Here is a 27,556-nt window from a genome sequence, read left to right as displayed (position 1 = left end):
CCATAGTGTTAAACTGAATTGGAAAGTTTTCATTCAACATACGTACTTTTGATTTGATGAAATTATATTGTTTGACTCAACCGAATTATTTTGAGAACTCAATAAATGTTATTCTTGCAATGATCTACAATTCATTTGACTAAGTAAAAGACCTCTTGAATTGAAATATTAGAGAAATTAAAATGAGAATTTCATTTTGTCTCCGCAAAATTATTATCTAATCGATACAATACACACGTCGTTTGGAATGAATGATATTTAATCAAAGTGATGAAATAAATTAGACTAAATAAATTTCTTTGAAGTAACAAATCATTTTTTTCCGTGAATAAGTGAAACACTTGTTTTGAGTAACAAATCATATTGAAAGTCAAAAATTTAAAAATCTTTGGTCGTTACACTAAAATATAACATTATAATAAAATTATTTCGAATTAAAAAAGGAATAAATATTGGACATTTCACAGTTAAATCACAAAAGTTCTAAATATCCTTATTTTCAATGAAACGAGCAATTTTTTGCCTTGTTTGGCCAAAAATGAATCGTTTCAAGGACTTTTTGAATAAGTGAATCACATTTATGTTATGAATTAACTCCGGAATTGTATTGAATAATTTCGGCGCCAAATGATTATAAGAGCGCTGGACAATCGACTTATGCGTCCGTGGAACAATATGGTTGTTTTTTTACGGGTATCGTAGGAATGAGTTGGTAGTCGGAAGCATCTGTTTTTATGATATGTAGTTATAGTGCTGTCGAATATCAAAAATATGAGCCTCAGAGAATAAAGCTTGGGTAGAGAAGCGCGTAGGCTTAAATAAAACCAATTTCAAGAATCTATTTTGCAATACTTCCAGCGGACGAATATGGGTGTGAATATAGACAGCAATCCAAACTGAAAAACACACATCACTGAAATTAATAAAAAACTCTCCAAAGGCCGTTTCGCCTCAAGGAGAATGAGGAGTGTGGTAAGCAGAGATGTTCTCAAAATTGCGTATTTTGGTATAATACTCTTTCGCAAGAATGGAAAAACTTTTCAATCAAAAAAACTGAATTTGAAGTGAAGCGTGCACTTGTAAGCCAAGCATTTTACAAAATAAATGATGTCGTAAAATATGTCGTATTTGTGTCTCTCACTAACTAGTGTAAAGTGTAGGTGTGTATGTATGAGTCTATATGTATGTACTTATTAACTAACTGCATGTTTTGAAAAACCAAAACATTTTTTAAATTATTTTATGGTGGATATATGTATAAATATTATGTTAATATTTTTATCATCTGACAACTCCGTCCTGTTTTGTGTTTATAACCAAAATTCCTGACTAATTTGAAAAAACATTTATTGTTTGTATATAGATATATATCTGATGAGTACTTTTATGTTCATGTTGATAATAATAATGTTCAAACATATATGTATACCGGGTGTCAACGAATCTATTAGACAAGTCATAACTTCTAGACTATTAGGTGTATCAAAACGAGATTTGGTACAGATAAATGGTATGTGGAGAGGAGAGTTTTCACATATTTTTCACTTTCTGGTCACTTCCGGTTTCAGCGGAAATGGCTCCGGTTCTGAATTTTTAAATGGAACACCCTGTATATTGTAACATTTTTGGATTTCTGAGACAATTCTGGATCAGAAACTGACATTTCCGGAAGTTTTTCAGCCTACTTGATTTTTTCAGAGTCACTTTTAAAATTGCATCTAGGTGGCCATGATCGGACGTAAACTAATCTATGGACCTCAGGTGATATCAGAAAATTGCAATAGCGGAGTTTTAGTGACTAGTGTGTTGAATATGAATGAGACAAGTTTACAAAATAACATTTTCGTGTCTAACTATTATTTTTCAAATGGCGACCATTTTTTGACAAGCACTTTCCGAAAAAAGGATTTTTTGACAAATCTAACGATACTAATTTATTTGCGATTGGATTACAAATAAGAACATAAATTGAATATTACTGAGGAAAATACTCGATACAAATTCATTTACTTTTGTCAAGAGTGCCATGGATAGGAATGATGCATAATATTTTGCGGTTATTTCCATCAAGTCCACTTTGGAGAACAAAACGCTCACCTAGGTTATGACAGTGACATAAGCTTTATGAGCAGAAAGTTGAAGTTTCTCTTGATTTTCGTTAATTTTAGTTTAATTTTTCGTCGAAATAATGTATACTCAAAGTGAAAAAGTGGATATGTTGTTATTGTTTGGAGAATGCCACAGAAATTCAAGGAAAGCTGCTGAGTTGTATGCTCAGAGATATCCCAATCGGCAACACCCATCTCATCAGTATTTTCCCTATGTTGAGAGTCGTTTTAGGCAAGAGGGAAATCGAGACGCAGAACAGAGGTTTGTCATAAATGAGGAGACTAAGATTAACGTTCTTGCTATGGTAGAAGTTGACAAAACGGTTTCTTTAAGAGAAATTAGTAGAGAAATGCAGATAAGTCACGAATCAGCAAGAAAAATACTGAAAAAGCACGGATATCGAGCATTTAAATATCAGTTACATCATCATTTGTATGCTGACGACGGCAATAGAAGAGTAGTATTTTGTGATTGGTTGCTTCAAAATCATAGAGTTAACCCAAATTTTATCAACTTCATTCTATTTTCCGACGAATCACGGTTTACAAATAATGGCATGTTTAATAAGCAGAATTGTCGGTACTGGGCCCAACAAAATCAACATGCAATGAGAGAGGGCAATTTTCAAGAAAGGTTTGGCGTCAATGTCTGGGCTGGTATCGTTGGAAACAGAATAATTGGTCCAATATTGTTTCAAGGTCAGTTAACAGGGGTTAGATACTTGGGTTTTCTTCAAAATGAAATCGAGGATCATCTTAATGATATGCCTTTAGAAGTTTTACGGCAAATTTACTTCCAGCAAGATGGAGCACCACCCACCCCATAATAGCAGAGACGTACTTGATTTTTTAATAGAGCATTTTAATAATAGAGTTATTGCAACCAACGGTCCAGTACGCCTGCCCGCTCACCGGATCTGACTGTGTTAGATTTCTTCATTTGGGGATATGTAAAAGAAAGGGTCTACTATGCAACAGCCCCAGCCACTCTCGAAATCTTAGAAGAAAGGATTCAACAGGCATTTAGAAGTATATCGCCTCAAATGTTACAAAACGTGTTGAGAGAAACAATTGAACGAGCTGAAATGTGTCTTGAACAAGGAGGGATGCACTTTGAAAATTTACTATAGTGGAATTTTCAAGAACTTAGGATATTGCAAAAAATCTAAGTGCATCGCTGAAATTATTAGTTAAATTTGTTAAATTTGTTGATCCAATCGCAAATAAATTAGTAACGTTAGATTCGTCAAAAAATCCTTTTTTCGGAAATTGCTTGTCAAAAAATGGTCGCCATTTGAAAAATAATAGTTAGACACGAAAATGTTATTTTGTAAACTTGTCTCATTCATATTCAACACACTAGTCACTAAAACTCCGCTATTGCAATTTTCTGATATCACCTGAGGTCCATAGATTAGTTTACGTCCGATCATGGCCACCTAGATGCAATTTTAAAAGTGACTCTGAAAAAATCAAGTAGGCTGAAAAACTTCCGGAAATGTCAGTTTCTGATCCAGAATTGTCTCAGAAATCCAAAAATGTTACAATATACAGGGTGTTCCATTTAAAAATTCGGAACCGGAGCCCATTTCCGCTGAAACCGGAAGTGACCGGAAAGTGAAAAATATGTGAAAACATTCCTCTCCACATACCATTCAACTATACCAAATCTCATTTCAATTCTCCTAATAGTCTAGAAATTATGACTTGTCTAATAGATTCGTTGACACCCGGTATATATGTGTATATGTATGTATATTTATATTTTTTCAAGTTTCAGTTCTGATTTTTTTTGTGTGCTCTGTTCGTACTTTGTTATGTTTTAGTTAATTTTTTGAATTATTGTTATTAAATTAAATGACAGGGCTTGACTAGTAGGATAGTAGTACATTTCAGAACAGATTCAAATTCAAGATGGCCGCAGCCACAAAATGGCGGATTGCATATTTTTCTCACAATTACCTCAATATGGATATCAAATGACAGGTCTTGACTAGTAGAATAGTAGTAAACTTTGAAGAAGATGCAAATTCAAGATGGCCGCAGCCACAAAATGGCGGATTATATATATTTTTTCACAACTACCTCGATATGGATATCAAATGACACGGCTTGACTAGTAGTAAACTTTGAAGAAGATGCAAATTCAAGATGACCGCTGCTACAAATTGGCGGATTATATATTTTTTTCACAACTATCTCAATATGGATATCAAATGACAGGGCTTGACTGATAAAATAGTAGTAAACTTTGAAAAAGATGTAAACTCAAGATGGCCGCAGCCACAAAATGGCGAATTTTATATTTTTTTTACAACTGCCTCAATATGGATATCAAATGACAGCGCTTGACTAGTAGACTAGTAGTAAACTTTGAAGAAGATGCAAATTCAAGATGGCCGCAGCCACAAAATGGTGGATTATATATTTTTTTCACAAATACTCCAATATGGATATCAAATGACAGAGCTTGACTGATAGAATAGTAGTAAACTTTGAAAAAGATGTAAACTCAAGATGGCCGCAGCCACAAAATGGCGAATTTTATATTTTTTTTACAACTGCCTCAATATGGATATCAAATGACAGCGCTTGACTAGTAGACTAGTAGTAAACTTTGAAGAAGATGCAAATTCAAGATGACCGCAGCCACAAAATGGTGGATTATATATTTTTTTCACAAATACCTCAATATGGATATCAAATGACAGAGCTTGACTGATAGAATAGTAGTAAACTTTGAAAAAGATGCAAACTCAAGATGGCCGCCGCCACAAAATGGCGGATTAAATATTTTTTTCACAACTACTCCAATATGGATATCAAATGAGAGGGATTGACTAGTAAACTAGTAGTGAACTTTGAAAAAGATGCAAATTCAAGATGGCCGCAGCTATAAAATGTAGGATTACATATTACCTTGTAACACTGAGGCACTAAATGAACTAAACAGAATGAGGAGAATTGAGTAACAAAATTAGAAACTAAAAACTCGAAAATAGAATAAGTACAAGAAATTGTATATTAAACGGTTTTAATAAAAAAAAAAACGATAATAAGGATGTAGATAATGTATTAAAAACCAAAAAAATAATTCGTTAGCTTCTAGGTAGCAGTCACCTCACCACTCTTCTCAGCAATCTTCGGTATTAATCAGATGAAAAATAATAAAATCGTTGCGCGTTATTTACATATTACTCAAATTACGCAACGCCCAACATTTTTTTATTTTTTTATCTGATCAATACCTCGGATTTCTGAGGAGAGTGGTGTGATGACTGCTACCCAGGACCTTCCAAATTATTTTTCAGTTATCTACAATATTGTTATCTTTATTTTTCGATAAAAATGTTTAACATAATTTTTTTCACTTATTTTATTCATTGTGTTAATAGAGGACTGAAAAGTTGCAATTTTCGAAACTCTGGAAGAATTTATGTATGTACGAGGACTGTAAAAAAATAAGGTTAATTTTCAAATTTCACTGGCTACGTAAATACATTGTCACATTATAAATGAAATAATATCAATATGAAAAAATACAAACATTCTGAATAAAAATACAAATGTATAAATAAAAAGTTAGATAAAAAAGTCATACATGGGAATATACTATATTTTCGTTAAGAAATCCTTCAATCGTCTTTTGAATATATTTATCGAACCACTATCTTTAATTTCTTGAGGGAGATCTTTATAATAGGGGAGCCCAAGCGGGGATTTCGGGATTTACTAAAGCGCGGCAGATTAATATACAGGGGGATACCTTGTACCCGGTTAAGTACCTCCACCAAATATGAGTCCCATATATAAGGCCGCCTGTGAGGGATAGAGGATCAGAGTAGTAAAAAAAAATTGGTCATCAGAAATTCTCAAATACGTCAGATTAAGGTAGGATGAGTTAATTACCTGCTAAAAAGTTTATATTCCAGTAATCTGACAATTTGAGAGTGACGTAAAGAAATGGGAGGGCAGCAAAGTTGTAAAGTTTTAACGTCATTTCGACATTCTCGAGCGTAGCAAATTTTTTTTATTTTGAAGAAAATAATTCAAGAATAACGAAAAATAACAAGCCGAAATAACAATCATTTGTCGATAAAGTTTATTGCGTGCAGCTGTGTGATACCTATATTTCCCTCTCCGAGTTTCTTTTCCTCTATTCTCTATTCACTTTTTCTTTATCTATTACTCTTTCACTCCGACCCCACTCTGAATTCTGTTGCCATGACGCTATCACAGCTGATCACAGAGACTCATTGGTAATGAAGATGAGGATAATGATTAATTAATCAACTAATTGATGGAAGTAGCCGTTACTACGTGGTAGGAAATCATAATGAAGAAAAGATAAATAAAAATTTCTATGTTTTTTGCACTTTTATTTATAAGTAACGTTATTGCAGTTTCGTCCTATAAGGACATTTTCAAACTTATACAATATATATGTTAGAAAATGTCCTTACAGGAAGAAACTGCAGTAACGTAAAAACTAGAAAGTTCCATTTCTCTTTTCTTCAATTTTCAATTGATTATGAAAAATTGATTTTTTTTGAGCATTTAAAAAAATTATTTTCTTATAAATACAAGTATTCTACTTAAAAAACATACACTTATTTATTTGTATGCTATTTCCTGAGCTTTTCAATTAAGTTCAATGAATTAAAAAAAATTAAAAACAATATTGTTTTTGTCAGATTAAGCGAATCCCCGAACATTGTAAGATTATTCGCATAGCACGATTCTGCATCTTTTGTAGTCTGTTTATTTCATTTTGATTGGGAAAGAACAGAATGGTAGAACAATAATTCAAATGTGGAAGGATTATGGAGTTGTAGACTAATAATTTAGACCACTGGTTCATGAATGGGGAACATCTTCTTAAATAGTTGATTTTGTAAGTTATTGTTTTGATAACTTGATTAGCATGTTCCTTGAATTTCAGGTTGCTGTCAATAGTTACACCCAAGTACACGAATTTGTTTACCTTCTCTATATTATTGTCATTCAATCCTAGAAGTAGGTTTTCATTATTATGATCTCTATGTTTCCCTAATAACATCCATTTTGCTTTATTTACATTGACCTTCAGCAGATTTGCAGAGCAATATCGATACACCCTTTCAAGACTAGCGTTTATAGTATCAACACACTCATGTATATCTTCACTACTAAAGTACAGTAGAGTATCGTCGGCAAATAAGTGAATTCTACATTCTTCTGCTATGGTTAGGTTAGGTTAGGTTAGGTTAGGTTAAATATATAAGGAATACAAATGGTCCCAAAGTAGACCCTTGGGGTACACCTATATTATTTCGCATTTTATCAGAATAAACTTCCTCAATTCTCAACCTTTGCTGTCTATTGCTCAGATAATTCACGATCCAGTTTAGTGATATTGCATCAATACCTAAGCTTTCAATCTTTCTAATCAGTCTGCATCTATCTACAGTTTCAAATGCCCTTTGAATATATGTTCACAGTTTCAGCTGTTTACCATGTTTAGTTTGTTGGTGAGAGGCATAATCGAAAAAAATGGATCATAGGTTTGTATCAAATTTTGTGTAAAAAATTGAATTGAGCAGGGTTGGCAAAATCAACGTTTTTTTTCCAAAAAAAAAACAGGTTTTTTGTTTAAACTAGGTTTATTTGATTTCAACCAGGTTTATTTGATACAAAGTATTATAAGTCTAAATTCTTTAAAAATTAATAAATTATTTTATAAAATAATAGTTATAAACAATGAAAAAATGATTAAGGCAACTTTTATTTTCATTATTTACACACACACACAAAAAATTCATTTAACATAAAAAAATCTTCAAATGTAATAATATTCAAAATAAAGTTCAAAAATACGAAAATAGAATTTATTTATCTTCATTTGCGGCACATGTCTTAAAAAAATAACAAAATAACATTTAAATGTTACTAGTGTAAAATTACAATTCGTTTAATTATTAGAATAATTTAAAATATATTAATTTAAATATCAGATTTTTATTTGTAGTTTATTGAGCTGTAGTTTTCATTATTAGAACACTATCAACAACATACAGAGAAAAACCCAATAAAAAAACAGTTTTTTCCTTGAAAAACCAGTTGGTTTAAACAATGGTTTCAAGCATGTTGGTAAATTAATAAATTTTGACCAAAAAAACCGTCGCATAAGCATCGCTCATCAATCCAGATTTGCTAAAAGGGTCATAACTGGTGACAAATCATGGTTATTTTATGGCTATGACATCGAAACCAAAGTCCAGTCGTTGCAATGGAAGAGCCCAGGAAAACCAAGACCAAAAAAGCATGTCAAGCTCGATCAAATGTCAACACCATAATCATGCCTCAGCCACCGCATTCACCAGATTTGACCCCTACTCACCTTCAGCTGTAATATTAAAAATTTATATTTGAATGGACAAATTCTTGAGAATAAAAACCAACCAAAATTCCTGGGAATCTTCATGGATAACAAATTAAAATTTATATGATGGAATCGGCCGATACTTGATGAAAATCCATAACTAACGTATTTCAAAAACACTTTATTGTGAGATTTTCACTAAATTGTTTTACAAAAACGCAACACGTGTTTCGCCATACAATGGCTTCATCTGGCGTGTCTTTCCACGCCAGATTTTTTAACAAGCTTTGTCAATATGATTGTATTTTCTTGGACAATGAAGTATATGTCTATCTATATCTGAAAGAGACCACTTTGAAGGGGAGAAAATATAAATTTATGTATTAATAAATATTTTTTGGGAAAAATGAAAATTCACCTTATTTTTTTAACAGACTTCGTACATGCATATTTGGCAACATTGTGTTCATTATTATTCTCCAGATCAGTTAAAGTTCCCACAGAAACGAGTTTTTTCATTGAATTCTTTTCTTTATTTTTACAGATTTTTATGATGGCTTGTATTTCAGATATGTTTTCAACTTTTTCATTGATTTGATTCAGCAGTTTGTTTTCAATTCTCAGCATACAAATTATGCTTAAGCTGAAGACTCTCTATGACATAATTCTTAAAGAACCTTCCTTTTTCAGTTTATCTATGAATTTTAAAGGTAAGTAAGTTATCAACATTTCGATCGAGAATTTCGTCATTATCACTGTTTGATTGTTATTCACATACCGCCATATGCGCTCTACACATTTTCCAAGACATAATTAGAAATTTGAACTCGGCAATTTTTATGAAGGATACTTAATCGAATTAAAAATGTAGTTTCTCAGCAGCGATTTTGGGCACTTTTTAATTTATATTCCATTCCATTTTTGTTTCGTCTGAATTATACTTCATATTGTCGTTTCAAAAGTTTTTGCGAGTCTTAATTGAACTGTAATACCTCAGTGAATGTTTGTTTGAAGGTGATTGAAAATGTTTCATGATGAATTTCACTAGTTCGGACTTCCATTGTCTAATATATAAAATGATTTGAAATCCCTGAAACAATTAAAAAAAGAAGAATTAAAAATGAATAGCTGAAAATAAAAATTATATTAAGCAAAATAAACCTGAAATGAAATAATAGTAAAATAAAATACAAGTAAAATAGAACAATTGAACAAAAATTAAATAAAAATAAAGAAATGAAAAAAGAAAATAAAAATACAAAGTTAAGATTCCAAGCCACGTTAGTTCACGACGTTTCGATTATTGGTATCTACAATCGTCTTCGGGTGATGACTGGACTGATTCCTCCGAGAGATGACTATTTATGGGTCGTTCGAGTAGTTTCACTTTTCCCCGCTTTCCATTTTCCGCTTCACTGGTTCCGTGGGAGATGACCGTTTGCCGGGAGTTGGCCATTTTTCGCTTGCGTATCTCTACGCTAGCTTGGCTGAATACGTTGTTGGACAACATGCGGCTTCCTTGAATTTTCTCCTAAACCAATGTTCCTCTCTGTGAAAGATCTCAGCTTGGGACCACTCGATGTTGTGTTGATGGGTCCAAACATGGTCTGCTATTCCTGATTTGCTGGTTTCCCCTCGCTGTGTGTGTTTCTTGTGCTCGGCAATGCGAACATTCAATGGCCTCTTAGTTTCACCAATATTTAGGATTTTCCGCACTCACAGGGTATCCGGTAAATGCAATTCTTGGAATCGCAGTCCGCGTTTGGTGGCCTGGTTTTTGTGAGGCTGCTACGGATAGTGTTACCGGATCTGAAAGCAGGTTCTAATGTTGTACTTGGAACCAATTCTTCTTATCCTCTCCGACAATCCTCTGATGTAGCAAGCTCTGGTTGTGACGGGTTCTCTTCCTTGCGAGGCTCCTGCTGTCTTTTAGCCAAAGTATTTTCTACCATCGCTTTGGAGTAGCCATTCCGTTGAAGATATTTTTGATGATGTCTAGTTCCTTCTCGAGACCTTCCTCCGTATTACAGAGCCCGAAAGCACGGTCTAATAGAGTATTGATGATTCCTCTTTTAGTCGATTGATGGTGGTTGGATTCCTGATTCAGATATTGTCCCATGTGAGTGGGTTTTCGGTATACAGATGTTTCCCACTTAGTGTCGGTCCTCTCCACCAAAAACGTCTAAGAATGGCAATTCGTTGTGGATTTCCTGCTCCATTGTGAAAGTGATGGAAGGTCTCACGCTGTTGATGTGTTTCAGGAAGGCGTCTAGTTCAGTATTCCCATGGTTCCATATTATGAAGGTGTCGTCAACATATCTCAACCAGACTCGAGGTTTCTTGTGGGCTTCTTCAATGGCCAGAGTTTCAAACCACTCCATATATACAGCGTGACTCACGGTCGATGGTGGGTTAGACGTTTCTGGAAAACGAGAAGCATAATTTTTCTGAAAATTTCACCTCTCACATTTCCTTACCTGTTCTATCGATCTAAAATATTTTCAGCATTGCGGCGTTGCCACTTCCATCAAAAAATCCTAGCAACTTTATTTTTTTAAATGGAACACCCCGTATATACCTATCTCTATCTGTTTTCGAGATAAAAAATAAATTGTGCTAAATATGGTCCATAGCCATAGCCTTAATTGAAATTAAGTACATCAGTACTCTTCAATTCATGAAAAGTTGATATTTTGATGATAGTTTGGACAAACTCGAAATATTCAAATAACACCAAGAAATCGACTCCATACCATACAGGGCGTGCTAAAATTACTATTATTTCCATTGTGCATAAAAGTAGTCAAAAGTTCACTTTTTCAAATGAAACCCCCTGTATATTACTCGGTAAATTGAAAGATGGTGAAAAATGCTTCAAGATGATATATCATGTCCCTATACCTAAATCAAGTTTTTTCAATAAAGTCGCTTCTTCTAGAAACATTTTTTTTTTTAGAATTTGGATTTAGGTAGCAGTGGAATTATCAAGCTTATAGCAGTTCGGTTACTTTTATAAGTAATTTACAAAGAGTTATCGACGGTGTTTCGAATCATCTTCCAAAATGAATGCAAATATAGATTATTCAAACGAAGTTCTTATGAAATTATTTATTATACACATGAACAAAGTGATCAAATCATTGTCAGAACGTGTAAAAAATTCAACCAAATGTATCCTGAATTAACACCAATGAACGAGAGGAAGTTTGTAAGGTTACAAAATAATTTCCTTAACTATGGCTCAAAGTTTCCAGGGAACAACTGTACCAAAAATCAGTCATTCATAGGTAAAAAGTAAGATTTTGTGGGCTAAAACATGTGAAAGTACAGACAATAACAGAATAGGATGATTCAAAATAACAAAATTGTAAACAAAATATCACATTTTCACAATAAATGCTGAAAATGTTGTCCATTACATTCTAAACAATTTAAAATGTTTTTTGTACGCGACTTGTGGTTGCTTTTTCAATTTCCTCGGAATCCAGATCTTCAATACTCCGCACTATTCGCCGTCGCAATTCTTCTTTGGCAGGCACTGGAGTACTGTATACCCTTTCTTTTGAAACACCTCATAAAAAAAGTCAAGTGGCGTGAGATCGGGTGATCTCGGTGGCCAATCCCACGGCCCTAAACGCCTAAACCAACGATCGTCGAAGAGTTCGTCAAGTTTCCTGGAAACTTCCTGGGTGGAATGAGCTGGCGATCCGTCCAGTTGAAACCACAAATTCCTATATTCCTCTAAAGGCAAATTTTCAAGAAAATCGGTTGCAGTCGTCCTTAATATTTGGAGATATCTCTCTGCATTCAGTGTCTCAATAAATGAAAAAGCTAATTTTATTATTCTTCAGAATACAGAAAACATTCAGGTCAAATTTTTCATGAAAATCCATTTCTTTTGTAACATGAGGATTATGATCAGCTCAGAAAAGTTTGTTCCTTCTATTGAAAATACCATCCCTCGTAAATTTTGATTCGTCGCTCCAAATTATTTTTGACAAAAATTCCCGATCTTCCTTTGTATGAATCAAAAGGGATTCACAAAAATGCATTCTACGTTCGAAGTCTTCTGCTTTTAGAGCTTGAACTTTGGTAAATTTATACGGATGCATTCCGTGATTTTTCAAAATTCGTTGTACTGAAGCATGTGATACACCTAAATCTTTTTCTGAACTGCGAATGGAAGCTTCTGGATATGCATAAAAATATGCCAAAACGTTAACAGTATTGTCCTCATTTGAAGTAAGAGGTTTTGGTAATGTTGAAGGCGCTTTTAACATGGAGCCATAGTTAAGGAAATTATTTTGTAATCTTACAAACTTCCTCTCGTTCATTGGTGTTAATTCAGGATATATTTGGTTGAATTTTCTAAAGTTCTAGCAATGATTTGATCATACTGTCCGTGTATAATAAATAATTTCATAAGAACTTCGTTTGAATAATCAATATTTGCATTCATTTTTGGCGATTTTTCGAAACACCGTCAATAACCATTTATCAATTACTTATAAAAGTCACCAAACTGTCATAAGCTTGATATTTCCACGGCTACCTAGAAATCAAATTCTTTAAAAATTATTTTTTGTACAACTGTTATTGGAAATCTCTTTGATAGAAACACTTCAATCAGAACACCTACCAAAAATCATTTAGAAAAGTTCACACATGCAGTTCATGCTATTGGTAATATTAAATCCCTGTGAAGTTACTGATGAAGTAGTATTCAGTCCAACTGTAGAAAGTCCTTCATGACTAATCAATAATCCTCCTTAAAATAACGTGAGTTGGCGTATGTAGTTGTAACATATGCCTTGTAATCCAAAGATCGTGTGTTCAAATCCCATGGACCCTATAATTTTTTTTATTATCAGCAGTAACGTTATACAAAAAAATTTGTATGATACATGTGTTAAAAGTGATTTTATTTTGCTCGTGAGTTTGCTCCACTTGCTGACGCTCGTTTTGCAATAATCCCCACTCATAAAATAAAATGCCACTTTCAACACTTGTAGGTAAAACGTGAATAACTATTTTTCCACAAAAACGGCTTTATTAAGAAAACTTGCCGATTTAGGTATAGGGACATGTATATCATCTTGAAGCATTTTTCACCATCTTTCAATTTATCGAGTAATATACAGGGGGTTTGATTTGAAAAATGAACTTTCAACTACTTTTATGCACAATGGAAATAATAGTAATTTTAGCACGCCCTGTATGATATTGAGTCGATTTCTTGGTGTTATTTGAATATTTCGAGTTTGTCCAAACTATCATCAAAATATCAACTTTTCATGAATTGAGAGTACTGATGTACTTCATTTCAATTAAGGCTATGTTTTGGACCATATTTAGCACAATTTATTTTTTATCTCGAAAACAGTTAGAGATAGGTATAGGACATTATTAACAAAAAAGTATTAAAATACTAGAGCGATTCCAAAAATGTATTAATATACGGGGTGTCCCATTTAAAAAAATATAATTGCTTGGACTTTTTGATAGAAGTGGGAACGCCGCAATGCTGAAAATATTTCAGATCGATAGAACAGGTAAGGAAATGTGAGAGGTGAAATTTTCATAAAAATCATGCTTTGCGTTTTCCAGAAACGTCTTACCTACCATCGACCGTGAGTCACGCTGTATTGTAAAGAATTAAAGAATTGACTGACTTAAACAAATTTATTTTTAACAATATTTCACTATCGCAACTAATTTATATACAACACTTAGCAACTAACGCTTAATTTATCTTCACGGTTAGAATTCTTTCTTTAAACGCACGATTCACTTTCTAGATACAGACTCCCTCTCTGAGCGAGGACCCGACCTTTTATATTGGTAACGAACGGTCTAGATACCTCTAGCAGTTTCGGTACTCATCTATTCTTTTCGTGGCGATTCGTCTATCGCATTCCTTTCGCGGTGAGTCATATGTTTGGTGTCTGAGATAACGGTCAGGGCCGGCTTCAGATTCATTACAATATGTTGGCTATGACTGGTGAAAGTGGCGATGCCATTGGCAGTCCCTCATCTTGTGTAAAGAATTCGTCTTTAAGTTGGAAATAACAGTTTCGTACACAGCATCCTAGTAATTCCATAATTACTTCTATAGAAGATGTGTTTTTTATGCATGATGGGGCTCCCGCCAATTTTAGTCAAGTAGCACGTCAGCATTTAACTGAAACATATGCAAATCAGTGGAAAGGTCGAGGAGCACCACAGAACTGGCCCGCTCGATCCCCGGATCTCAATCTTCTCGATTTCTCTATTTGGGGCCATTTACAGCATTTGGTTTATCGTACTTCTGTTCGCGATGTAGAGGACTTAAGAAACCGCATCATCGATGCGTGCAGGGTAATCAGAGAGACTCCAGGAATATTTGAGCTAATAAGTGGCTCAATGCGTCGACGTCTAGACGCATGCGTAATGTCTGAAGGTAGACATATTGAACATTTACTATGATTTCTACATGTTGCGTGTTTTGTTATTAATAAATTAGTTTTGTGTATTATCCTTTAATCGTTTAATGCAGGTACTAACTACAAAATAACGATAAATCCAGTTCGCATGTATGACGATGTATCTCTGTAGTTGTTTGTAAAATAATTTTTTGCTGCGAACTGGTTTATTTTGGGCAAAAAAACTAAGAGACATTTTTTGTTTAGAATGAAACAGGCTATCGGAAATAAATTTTTAAGTGGTAAACAAATAATAACACAAAAAGTTACATTGGAAATAAATTTTAGGGGTTGCGTTTCCCACCCCTTACAACCATGGGGTAAACCAAATAAATTCCTGGCTAAGTGTCTTTTTGGTAGTACAAAACGTCAGGTTAATTTCAATATTGAAACTTTTAGTGCTTGTAAAAAAAATACAAATTTTATGTACCCCTTTTAAGGGGTTGTATCTTAACAAGGGATGCTCCAATGAAGTTTTTTTATATGAAAGATCCTATCTTTTTTTCGATGAGGAATCACCTCCCTAAATGTTTTACACTTATTCAGTTACACCCTGTATATCTATAAAGTTTTACTAGAGATTCTTGAAAACGTTAATAAATTTGACAGACATTGTGATATTCATGCATATGGAACGAGATCCGCAAGTTTAATGAAACTGCCCAGACATAAATTAACAATTAGTAAGAGGAATTCACAAAACTTACATTTGCATAATCATCTTCACTTATCTCTGAAGGTATTAAGCCTCGCAAAATTAAAATCTGCTATTAAAAAAGTTTCTTCTACAACACTGTTTTTATAACATTGAGGAATATATTGACAAGGCAGGGTCTTTAACTTATGAAAGACCTCATTCTTGGTTTATTGATTTTGTAACTATGGTTTTATTTGATCTACAATCTTTATTTTCACACGCTTTATATTAGCTTCACTTGTAAGTATGTATGTATGATTGTTTGTATGCATGTTTGTGTGTAACTCTCAAGATCGGGATCTGTATTGGCAGAATTATCGGTATTATTGCCTGATCTATTCGCGGGCAGATGGCGCTGTTCGTAACCTAATTGATATTTCTTGATCTATTCGCGTACGTAACTATCAATTATTGCTTGATCTATTTGCGAACAGATGGCGCTGTACGTAACTATCAATTATTGCAATCAAATTGTACTTTATTGTTGAAGATGAAATCTCATTGACAAAGTGTTACTATTCTAAGAAATATAAGATACACAACTTAAAAGATATTGTCGAAGATAAAATATTATTGTCAAAGTGTTATTATTTTAAAGAACATAAGTTATAGAAATTGAAAGTAATATTTGAACATTTGGTGATTTCAGCATTTTGGAGTGAAAAAGTAGTTAGAAAGTGATAATATATATGCTGCATATTGTAATAAATAATAATAATAGTGAATATTCTCATGCAACACATGAATGTAAGTATGAGAATATAAAAACTATAAAGCATAAAAATATAAAAGTGAATGGATAGAAAATAATAGTAAGAATCAACTTCGCTTGAGCTATTCGCGAGCAGATGGCGCTATACGGAACCTCCTTGATATGTTGTTCAAAAGAAAATCAAAATAAAAAACATATTTTAAGAATTTCAAGTGTTAGCGAAATTTTGTACTGCAGATGAAATATTTAAATATTTACAATTACCCGTGATTCAGTACAAAAAAAAGTTTTGAACGAAACGGAAGATACATTTTAAAATCTAATTCGATTATTTGAAAGCAAACCAGAATATGGATTTCAACAATGAAAACTTTATCGTAAATTGTACACCTGAAAAATTCAGTTACTTAAATATTTCAAAAAATCGAAAAATTAGAATTAAGGTGCTTGATATATATCACATATCAAAAGATTAATTTGAATAAATATAGTTAAAAAAAACTAAGAAACACGCTTTTAAAGAACATCGAACTAAGAAGTTGAAAATAAATATAGTTTAAAAAAACTAAAAAATACTAGTATTTTTCGATCTTTGTTTCATGTTTATTTAAAAAAAATATTTTTAACTTTTTAGTTCGATGTTCTTTAAAAGCGTGTTTTTTAGTTTTTTAAAACTATATTTATTATAAAAGGATTTGGAAAAGCTGAATACACTTATTTGAATTAATGAATCGAAGAGGTTTTGTATTAAAGTGTATAATATTTTAAAATTCTTGCAAAGCACTTTCGACTTTCGTCATCATCAGTGCTCACCTGAAAGTAAGTGATCTAGTTGAAAAGGAAATTTAGTGAAATTGAAGTTGTAAAAATTTTTTTTAAGGTAAAGAAATTTGGAAGAATTGTTTGAGATTACTTACTTGTCAGGCAACAGGAAGTATCAAGATAAGTGAATTGTACATTGTAATATTTGAATTATATAAAACAAAATAGGCTTATAGCTAAGAAAATACCTTTTTGGATTGAGGCCATGTGGTTCAGTCAAAGTATCTTATGAAGAAGGACAACTTGAGACAGAATGTGTCAAGTGTCATGTTAAAATAATGGTACCAACTTGAGGAGTGATCCATTATGGGTTTGATTGAATATGTAGAAGAAAAAAATTGAATAAATTATATTAATAAACTGTGATTAATTAATAATTCATAATCATCTTATGAAGGGGAAGGAAATCTCTGTTTAAGTTTACTTGAGTATTCAAACAATGATCATTGTTGGAAAGTTCTTTAGAAATCTCCAACTCTTCAAACAAGTCAAGTCTAAGGAAATTTTTATTATCTATTTTATGTAATATTTTGGAATTTCTATTGGGACTAAAGTTGTGATTGTGAAATTTTATGTGGTGGCCAAAAGCAGATTTATCAGTTTTTTTTATATGTTCATTAATACGAGTGAAAAGAGGTCTACAGGTTCTACTAATGTAAGATGCCGAACAATCAGAACAGTTAAGCTTGTAGACTCCACTTCTGTTTAATTTGTTGAATTTGTCTTTAGAATTTACTAAAAAGTTACTTAAGTTGTTTTGAGATTTAAAGGAAATTTTTGTACCAGGTATGGTATTTTCTATAAATTTGGAAATAACAGTAGGTACACATATTTTGATCAAAAAAAAGTAAGGAAAAATATCTCACAGAAGGTGAATTAACTAAGGTGGTGGAGTTAAAGGCCAATCTTCTATCTGATCTGAGTTTAAATTTACTAATTAATTTGTGAATAATGGATGGTTGATAACCATTGTTGACAGCAATCTGTTTTAAAGTATTTATTCTAAATTGAAATTGGAGGGAGATAAAGGAATGTTCAACAATTTGTTAACATAACAATTGAAGGAAGCCATTTTATGTTACATGGGATGAAATGAATTGAAAGGAATGACATGATCAGTCTGAGTTGGTTTTCTGTAAATGGAAAAATCTAGTTTGTTGTTAGTTTTTGTTATAGTAAGATCTAAAAAGTTTAATTTATTGTCTTGTTCTATTTCAAGTGTAAATTTGATTTTTGGATGTAAGTTATTTACTTACATTCAGGTGAGCACTGATGATGACGAAAGTCGAAAGCGCTTTGCAAGAATTTTAAAATATTATACACTTTAATACAAAACCTCTTCGATTCATTATATTTATTATGTATATTTTTTTAATAGATGATTTTATTGTTGTAACTCCAAACTAGGACTTCTGCATTCGTGACTAGCCATAAATGTACTATAGTATGTAAAATGGTCAAATAAAGTACTCTAAAACACACTTTTGTCTATTTTCCATGATATTTCTTTATTGTTGACTAGTTTCGGCTATTACACCATTTTCAAAACTAACTGATTACATTTACAGCTATATCAAACCAGTTCATAAAAGTGGACTTCGTAACAATGTTAAAAACTATAGAGGCATATGCAATCAGTCAGAGTTGCCCAAAATGCTGGACTGTCTAATCACTAGAAAACTTTCATTCGATTTCAGAAACATCATAATCAATCAACAACATGGTTTTACCAAAGGGAAATCAACTTCTACGAACTTATTACTTTATGAAAACTACATCATAAATAATCTTGAAAATAGGCTACAAGTGGACTCTATATACACAGATTTTTCTAAAGCCTTTGATAGAGTCAACCATAACCTACTGATTGCTAAGTTGAATGCCTTGGGTTTAGAGGGAGATGTTTCAAATTGGATTGAAAGCTACCTTTACAATAGAGTTCAATACGTTGAATATGGCAACTCTATATCTGAACCGATAAATGTGCCATCAGGTGTTCCTCAGGGATCCCACATAGGCCCATTACTGTTCAATTTATTTATCAATGATGTCTCCACTGTTTTTACCTCCAGCTCATTTCTAATATTTGCAGATGATTTAAAGGTGTTCAAATAAATACAAAATATATCAGATGCTCAGGCACTTCAATGTGATTTGGTACAGTTTTCTAGCTGGTGTGACGTCAACCTTTTGAATTTGAATCCAGATAAGTGTCAAAAAATTACTTTCTCAAGGATCAATAATGTATATGATTACTCGTATAAAATTAATGGGAATGATTTAGCAGTAACGGATAAAATAAAAGATTTAGGTGTCGTTTTTGACTCAAAAATGTCATTTAAGTACCAAATAATGGAAGCCTCATCTCGAGCCCGTAAGATGTTAGGTTTTACACTTCGTTCTGCTAGAGACCTAAGTGTCGAATCTTTAAAACTGATTTATTGTTCACAAGTGAGATCCATTCTTGAGTATAACTCCATTGTATGGTCACCCTATTATAATGTTGATGTTGAGTTGTTAGAGGGGTGTCAAAACAAATTCTTGAGATATGTTGCTTTTCAGTTAGGATTAAATAGAGGAGAGTATAACTACTCACAGATATTGAACATATTGAACATGAACACCTTAACTCATAGGAAACTTGAAACAGATCTTGTGTTTGTCCACAAAGTATTAAACGGCTATATTGATTCTCCAGAAATAGTTGAGCTTTGTACTACTCTCTCTGTGAATGATAGAAGAACCAGAAATAGTGATATTTTTAAAATTCCTTTTTGTAGAACCAATTATGGTCAGAATGAAACAATATGTAGGATATTGAAATCAGCAAATCATTACCATCTTAACCTGGAATTGTTTAATTCATCATTATTATCCTTCAAAAAATCGATTAAAAACATCTGATGTACTTTTAGTTTGTAAGCACATGTACAATTTATAAAAAGATATTTGCAAAAATTGGCTTGTCCGTTGAAATAAATAAATAAATAAATCTGAGTAATTTATACCTAAGTTGCCTATCCTATCATAACTTTTTTCGAGATCAATTGCCCTAACACCAAACTGATATTTTTGCACTCGACGCGCGTTTCGATAACAAAGATAGCATCCTCAGGAGAAGAAAATTGGCGCTTATCCTATCATAAATAATTTGGTACCTATTTATGATAGGATAGGCAACTTAGGTATAAATTACTCAGATTTAAATGTAATCAGTTGGTTTTGAAAATGGTGTAATAGCCGAACCTAGTCAACAATAAAGAAATATCGTGGAAAATAGACAAAAGTGTGTTTTTGTAGTGTATCCTCAGTGAACATGAATTTCCACAAAATAAACAAGTCGTTAATCAAAGAAGTAAAGTACTCCACTCTACTCTATAGTTTTCAGACATATTTTCGTTCGATTTTATATTTTGATATGATTCAATCAATCTAAGGATCCTATTTGTATTTTCTAGTATTTTTCTAATTACGAAACTTTTATTTTTCAGGCAAAAGTGGTCAAGACGATGTCTGTTATGTTGTGGCAAAATACGATTACGATCACTTGGGACCACAGGAGCTGGATCTGAAAAAGAATGAACGGTATGTTCTACTAGACGACACTAAACATTGGTGGAAAGTACAGAATTCACGTGGACAAGCTGGATACGTACCCAGCAACTACGTGAAAAAGGAAAAACCGTCCCTTTTCGATAGCATCAAGAAGAAGGTTCGTAGATTGATTTTTATCATGTTGGAGATGTGAGTCACCTTTCAACTCTCTTAAAGACGTTGTCCCACGTATATCCTAGCAATGACAGAGCTGTATCGTCTCCATAAGATATAATGCTGCCTTGGATGTTTTCAAGTTTGTAAATGTCATTAATGCATATTAAGAATAAAATTGGGCCTAGTACTGTCCCCTGAGGGACGCCCATGGTTGTAGGTAGTGGATCACTATAAATATTGTTGATTTTAACAATCTGATTTCTGTCAGATAAGTTATTTTTCAAAAGGCGATTCCTCTTACTCCAATGATTTCTAAACGCCTCAGTAAGATATGATGATTAACAGTGTCAAAGGCTTTCGCCCAATCTAAAAAGACAGCCACTTTTTGCCAATATTGAAATTATTCCATAAACTATGAACCGATAGGCTTGTTTCATGATTTTTGGTTTATTATAGTTCACTTGATAGAAATTTTAAATTTAAACAAAATTGCATTTTGTTTCATCTTTGAGCCTATAATTATCAATTTAGTTATGGAAGTGTATATGAACCCGTTAACGTTTCAATTAACGAAAAATTCTCCACATGGAATAAAATGTACAAGAAAAATCTTGTTTGGAAATAAGTTCTATACTAAAACCAATAATGATTGAGAGTAGAAGTAAGCCCAGTTGACAGCAAGTCGGGGGCGTGCTTATTAATTTTTGAGAGGGTTAAGAATGAAAGAAAAATTCTTAGTACAATTAGTTAAAATATTCATACACATTTTTTATTTATTTCATTAAAACTTTGCAATATCGTAATTTACCTAATCGTTGTAGTCATTAGGTGGGCCTTATGAAAACGGAGTAATAATCGTGGTAATTATAGTAGGTACCAAATGAATTAACAATATAATAGAATATAATGTAAATGTACAAATTTTCGTCTAATCTTCAACCTCAGATTCGTCACTGTTGCTACCGCTATCATCAAAGTGAATTATGATTGGTTCAATATTGTGTTCAATACGGTTGTCTACGTCCCACATTTTTTGCTCCTCTTTTAAAACATGCTGCATGCATTTCTTCCAGTCTTCTGCAGAAACAGTTCGAATAGCTTCTTGTAGGTGATATTGCACGTCCACTAATTTAAATGTTTTGTTTTCTCGTGCCACACATCCTTTTACTTGCGCCCAGATTAATTCTATTGGGTTTAATTCGCAGTGGTATGGTGGTAACCTTAAAACTGTAATTCCACGACTTGACGCCATTTCATCCACTGCGAATTTTTTAAATTTGTCTGTGTGTAATTTTGTTAGCTGAAGTAGTTCTGCCTTTAAACTATCTTTGTTATATTGGATGTTCTTATTAATTAACCATTCTTGAATTGCTGCTTTTTTCCATGATTGTTTCGGTAATGGTTCTAAATGTCGACTATGGTATGGGGCATTGTCCATGACGATGACAGACCCAGGTTCCACAAGTTGAATGATGCCTTCAAACCATTTTTCAAACACCTCCGCATTCATCTCTTCATGATAGTCGCCTGTTTTCTTAGATTTAAATATTAATTCACCATTTGGTAAAAAACCACTGTCGCTTCCTATATGCGTAACTATCGGACGACTACCTTTTCCAGATGGCTGTTTTAACCCAACTGACAAACCTTCAATAAAGGCTTGTCGTGCACTTGTTATATTACCATCCTGCCATACTTTTTTGACCGTATATCCTTGGTTAACCCATGTCTCGTCCATGAAGTACAATTTTTTTTTGAGCTTCCGAAATTCGTCAATTTTTCTTAGATAGTTTCTTCTCCATGCTATTATTTCTTGACGTTCAATGAGAATGCTTTTCCTGTCAACTTTTCCGTAAGTAAATTTCATTTCGTGTACAAGTTTCCTAAAAGTTTCTTTACCCATTTTTGGGACCAATTCATGATCGCTAAGTGCCTCCAGAACTGTTTGTAGTGTGGGCAGCTCATTTCTGAAAAAGAAACTGTGAATAGTTCTGCTTATACTGGTTTTGGCTTCTTCATCAACTGTGATTTTTTTTCGTCCGCTACTAGTTTTTGGCGTTTGTACGTCCCCATGAATTTCTGCTTCTCTTAGTATTTTGTAAATCGATGATTTTGGTACACCGGTATAATCAGAGCACATATCAACTAATTTATCTTTTGTAATTGTGGAACCTAATGATGTAGAAATGCCCGGTTGGTTATTCGGAGGTAGGTACACACATACAATTACAGCACATATGCACAAAGTCATCTTTTGGTGGCTGATGATCTCTTTCAAGACAGTGAAATACTCGCAGTACAATTTGTTTTTCTCTTACTGACCGACCGTTTTACCTTTTTCGACGTGAAAGGCCCGACCATGTCTCCCATTTTTTGAGTAGTTTGAGAACGGTGTAGAAATATAATTATGTAACGCTCAAACACTTATTAGCACTATTATTTTCACCAATTGTTATCACAACACGTCGATTGCTGACTAACTTAACTGTAAAACGTACAATTCACGCTGTATAATTCACAAACCAATGATACGCTCATGGCTGCAAGTACATTAGTGAGGACTGCAACGATGAGATGGAAGTTACGGTAAAGTGACAAAGACAGAAATATCGTTGCGTACAGCGTTGCCACTAGTTGTAATAAATATCTAACACTATACAGAAAATAATGAATTTTAACTGATCAGGAAATGTATAAGTATTACTCATTACAAGCTCATTACTGATTTTTGTCATAAATAATACCTTTTAGTCGTACTAGTATTGTGTATTATCTATAATTTGTCACAACCTACAACTCTACTGCTTACTATATTTTGATTCTGCTATAAACTGGTAACGTAAAATTTAGATATGACAACGCGCTTTACTCTCAATCATTATTGGTTTTACTATATTCGTTTAACTGCTGGCTAATTTGAAATTTGTTACGAAAATCATTAATAAAAATAGTTATGTAAATATTGTTTATCATGAATATTTTTGGAAAACTCTTTAATTTATATAATTTTCAACTGTAATTAATAATCAATATCTGTTAATATCTGTTAATTTTAAAATTGGTAATTTCAGGGTAAATGAGAATTAACTTCTTGAAAGTTTGACTTTTGCTGTGTCCACTTGTAGATCGTATTGCAATAAAATTATTATTATTATTATAATATACCCCTAACTAGATCAGTCTATAAGCAAACCAGTATCATTTTTCATAGCAAGAAACAAGCGTATTGAAAGACAACATTTTCTGTTGACATATGTTCTCTGAATACAAACTGGCATTCATTTAAGATATTATTCTTGTCTAGGCAATGAACAAGTCTTTTTTCAAGCATTTTTCAAAAACTTTAGCGAAATTGTTTGTGATAGTTATTGGCCTATAATTTCTGGCAAGTTTCTTGATGCCAGATTTGAATATGTAGCATGAGCTGTGTTGAAACCACATGTCGTTGGTGTTCAGCCATTCAAGCCAAAAGAAGTTGGTTGACGCCGCTAACCCAAAATCCAAATCAAATCAAAATATGCTTTATTACCCAAGATCTGAACAATCTTATTGTCCGATTTTTTAAGTTTATCCTCAAGTTTTACCTACCCTAGTTTAACATGTGACTGTTTCGTTCCAGGTGAAGAAAGGTTCCGGATCGAAAACCCTTCCATCTAATAACTCTCCTTCACGTACAGTAGAATCTCCAAATATGGCGAGGCGAATGCCAGCTGACCCTTCGGAAGCCATCGGCATAGCCATCGTGAAATATAACTATCAGGCTCAACAACCGGATGAGTTGTCACTTATAAAAGGATCGAGAATTCTCATTTTGGAAAAAAGCAACGATGGTAAGTTTTCAGCAATATGACTGATCGTTTATTGAAATTTGTGCAATGTTTATTTCGTGAAATGCTCTTAGCTTTCATCTTTGGTATTGAGGAAATGAATATTTCAAATTCAGATTAAAAACATTCGCTTCTCCCAACGTCCCTACACCGGAAATTTTCGGAAGACAACTGCTTTTTTCTATTTTGTCCCCTTCAAGGTAGTAGATCGCTTCGCGTACCGCACTGTAACGTCCACTTGACTGTGTAAATGTCTATCGCCTTACTTGATCACTTCGCGTATCGCACTGTATCTTCCACTTGACTGTCTCGATATGCCCGTCGTCAGCGTTTAAATATCGTAATCGAACGCCGTAGAATTTTCGCCGAAGTTCTTGCTGCTTCTCGAGAGGCAGGGAACATTGGGCATTCCCGCGTTCTTAGCTACGTCACGTTTGGTTTATGGCTACCAGTGGCGGCCGGCGTTATTTTCTTTGTGGCATGATTCACATGCCCCAAATTATTCTCAATATTTCTATCTGCACATCTGATTTATTTCATTATGTCATCGAAAAACAATAATATGTGATAATTTCAAAAGGTTGGTGGAGAGGGCAAAGCAGCAATATATCAGGTTGGTTTCCTTCAAACTATACACAAGAGGAGGGCGATATAGATGACACGTTGCATACTTATGCTATGGCAGAGAACGTTTTAGATATAGTCGTCGCACTGTACTCCTTCTCATCTTCTAATGAACAGGAGCTGTCTTTTGAGAAAGGTGATCGGTTGGAAATACTCGACAGGCCTGCCAGTGATCCGGAATGGTGAGTACTAGATAATTAAGTGATTTGAAAGTGATCAAACCAGTCGATAAAGCTACTGTGTTAGCGAAACATGTTGTGATTATATTTTTTTAAATAAATCGTGAGGTGTAGTTTATAAAAAAAAAAAAAAGGTTTTTCAATCGCAGATTGTATGTAGCAGGGAAAAAGTGGCAATGTGGAAGTGCAATTAATTTTCGAATCCTTCGAAAAATATAGCCAGAAAAAATAAAAACCACTTTCCGAAATTTCTATTTTTTCCGGGTATCTCCGGATATTCTCGGAATTTCAGAACTTTCTCAACGGTTCATTGTTACTCAGGTAAATGCGCAACTTTGTTCCAATTTAACCATCTTCGTATTTATCATAGTTTCGGAGATCCCAATGGTGAGGATCGAATTTGAAACACCTTGTATGAGATATAAATTTTTTTTAAATAAAAAACCTTGTTCTTTTAATTGTAAGCATGTATTGCTTATGTAAATATTAATTCATGCCTGACATATGCTAATTTTATTAATATGTATGTATTCAATCAAAAACTACAAAAAATCTAGTGTGTATAGAATGTGGTGACATCTTTCACATATCCTGTGCTATAAAAAACAAGCTAAAGTGCATACGAGTTTGTGATTCAAGAATTATATGCCGTAAGTCCCAAAATTCAGAAGCTAACAAGACTGATTTGAAGGCAGAGAATGAATTCCTAAAAAGATTACTTCTGGAAAAAGATGAAAAATACTGGAAAATAATAGACTTTTGAAAAGAAATTACTGTGTTACTACTCCAGTCATTATAGTAAGTTCACCTTGGAATTCGAGATACCCAGCTGTAAGTCTGTAAATACTTGTATATTGACACCCTAAAAGTTGTCTCAAAACCTACATATGGTAGGGTGTAAGCAACTATTAAATTTCAAGATCAAAGGTCACAAAAATCGGTTTTTTGCGCTTTTTTTGGAAATATCTCATTTCCTATGGGTTTTTTGCTATTTGTATTTATTATCAATATTGTAGAATACAAAATTCTCTACAAATTTTCTTTAAAAAAATTTTTTATACGGTGAACCGTTTTCGAGATAGAGGGCGGAGAGCACGCGGTCACAGCATCACTTCAGGTCAACCGGTGCCTCCGGTCGAAAACGCGCCATATATAGTTGATGAACTATCGATAAATCGATGATTATAAATATTTGTCAATTTTTATTAACTATTATATTATATTTTATCATTTTTTTCCTAACTTATCCACTTTTTATTCAGTATTAATTTATTTAACAACACTTACCTGCCCATGTAATTGCAGAATTGTTAATGAAAATATAGGAATTATATTTGAATCTAACCTAATTAATATTTATAACTTCTTACATGATGAAAAAAAAAACAAATAAATTATGAAATAATCTTTTTATTAAAAAATATCATTGAAAACATTTATTTTTATTGAAAGTAAAGAAATGGAATAAAGGGTACAAAAACTACAATTTATAATTTTAATCATTTTCTTCCTCTTCATCGTCGTCTTCTGGCTGCTGGTAAATTTCAAACTGGTCTTCATTATCGTCTTCAACGACATTTGTCTCAAGTTCTTCCATGATTTCGGGGTCAAAGGTTCCATCTTTGTTAATGTCGCTCTGATATGGTTGAGCATTGAGACAAGCTTGCCCATTACATTGGCCACAAGCTAAAGAGCATTGCAAGCTCGCTTTCCTGCATCCGCATCGCGAACCACAACCACTCTTGCAGTTGCAGAAAATTGTATTTAGCAAATCTTCTGGAGCAGGTGGTAAAATTGTCATGATAGGCTCCAGAAAATCGTTTCGCATTGCCCAACCCCATACCTGGGGTTCCAAATCATGTCCTAACCAAGTTTGAACTTGATAATATACACGGTTGAAATGTTGATGAGCAGCTGCACTTGTTGGTGGAATATTTGAAAGCTGCACAGGTTTATTAATTTTTGTAGACTTGACGTAATACATATAACGAAGATGATCGAGACTTTTCACAGATTTCGGAGCATTATAGACTGCCAATAAGGTTTGAGTTCCA

At 33.2% G+C, this 27,556-nt stretch overlaps 1 protein-coding gene across 3 annotated transcripts in view; it reads left to right on the top strand.

Annotated features, from left to right (window-relative positions):
• LOC111516592 (SH2/SH3 adapter protein dreadlocks) overlaps positions 1 to 27,556 on the top strand; it is a 68,987-nt gene that overhangs the window by 13,047 nt on the left and 28,384 nt on the right. For 2 of the 3 annotated variants that reach the window (XM_074176689.1, XM_074176687.1), the window contains 3 exons: positions 20,653 to 20,873; positions 24,492 to 24,702; positions 25,280 to 25,505. In XM_074176689.1, coding sequence (XP_074032790.1) covers positions 20,653 to 20,873; positions 24,492 to 24,702; positions 25,280 to 25,505 — 658 coding nt within the window. Of the gene's footprint in view, positions 1 to 9,035; positions 9,180 to 20,652; positions 20,874 to 24,491; positions 24,703 to 25,279; positions 25,506 to 27,556 lie in introns of those variants that run through there. The other variant, XM_074176688.1, reaches the window with a different exon arrangement.

Source organism: Leptinotarsa decemlineata, unplaced genomic scaffold (assembly GCF_025532065.1).
Source record: "Leptinotarsa decemlineata unplaced genomic scaffold, Ldec_3_MD MMD2_tig00001973_RagTag_RagTag, whole genome shotgun sequence".
NCBI lineage: Eukaryota > Metazoa > Arthropoda > Insecta > Coleoptera > Chrysomelidae > Leptinotarsa > Leptinotarsa decemlineata.
The sequence above is the reverse complement of the archived record's forward strand: the minus strand, read 5'-3'. Positions and strand labels throughout refer to the sequence as shown.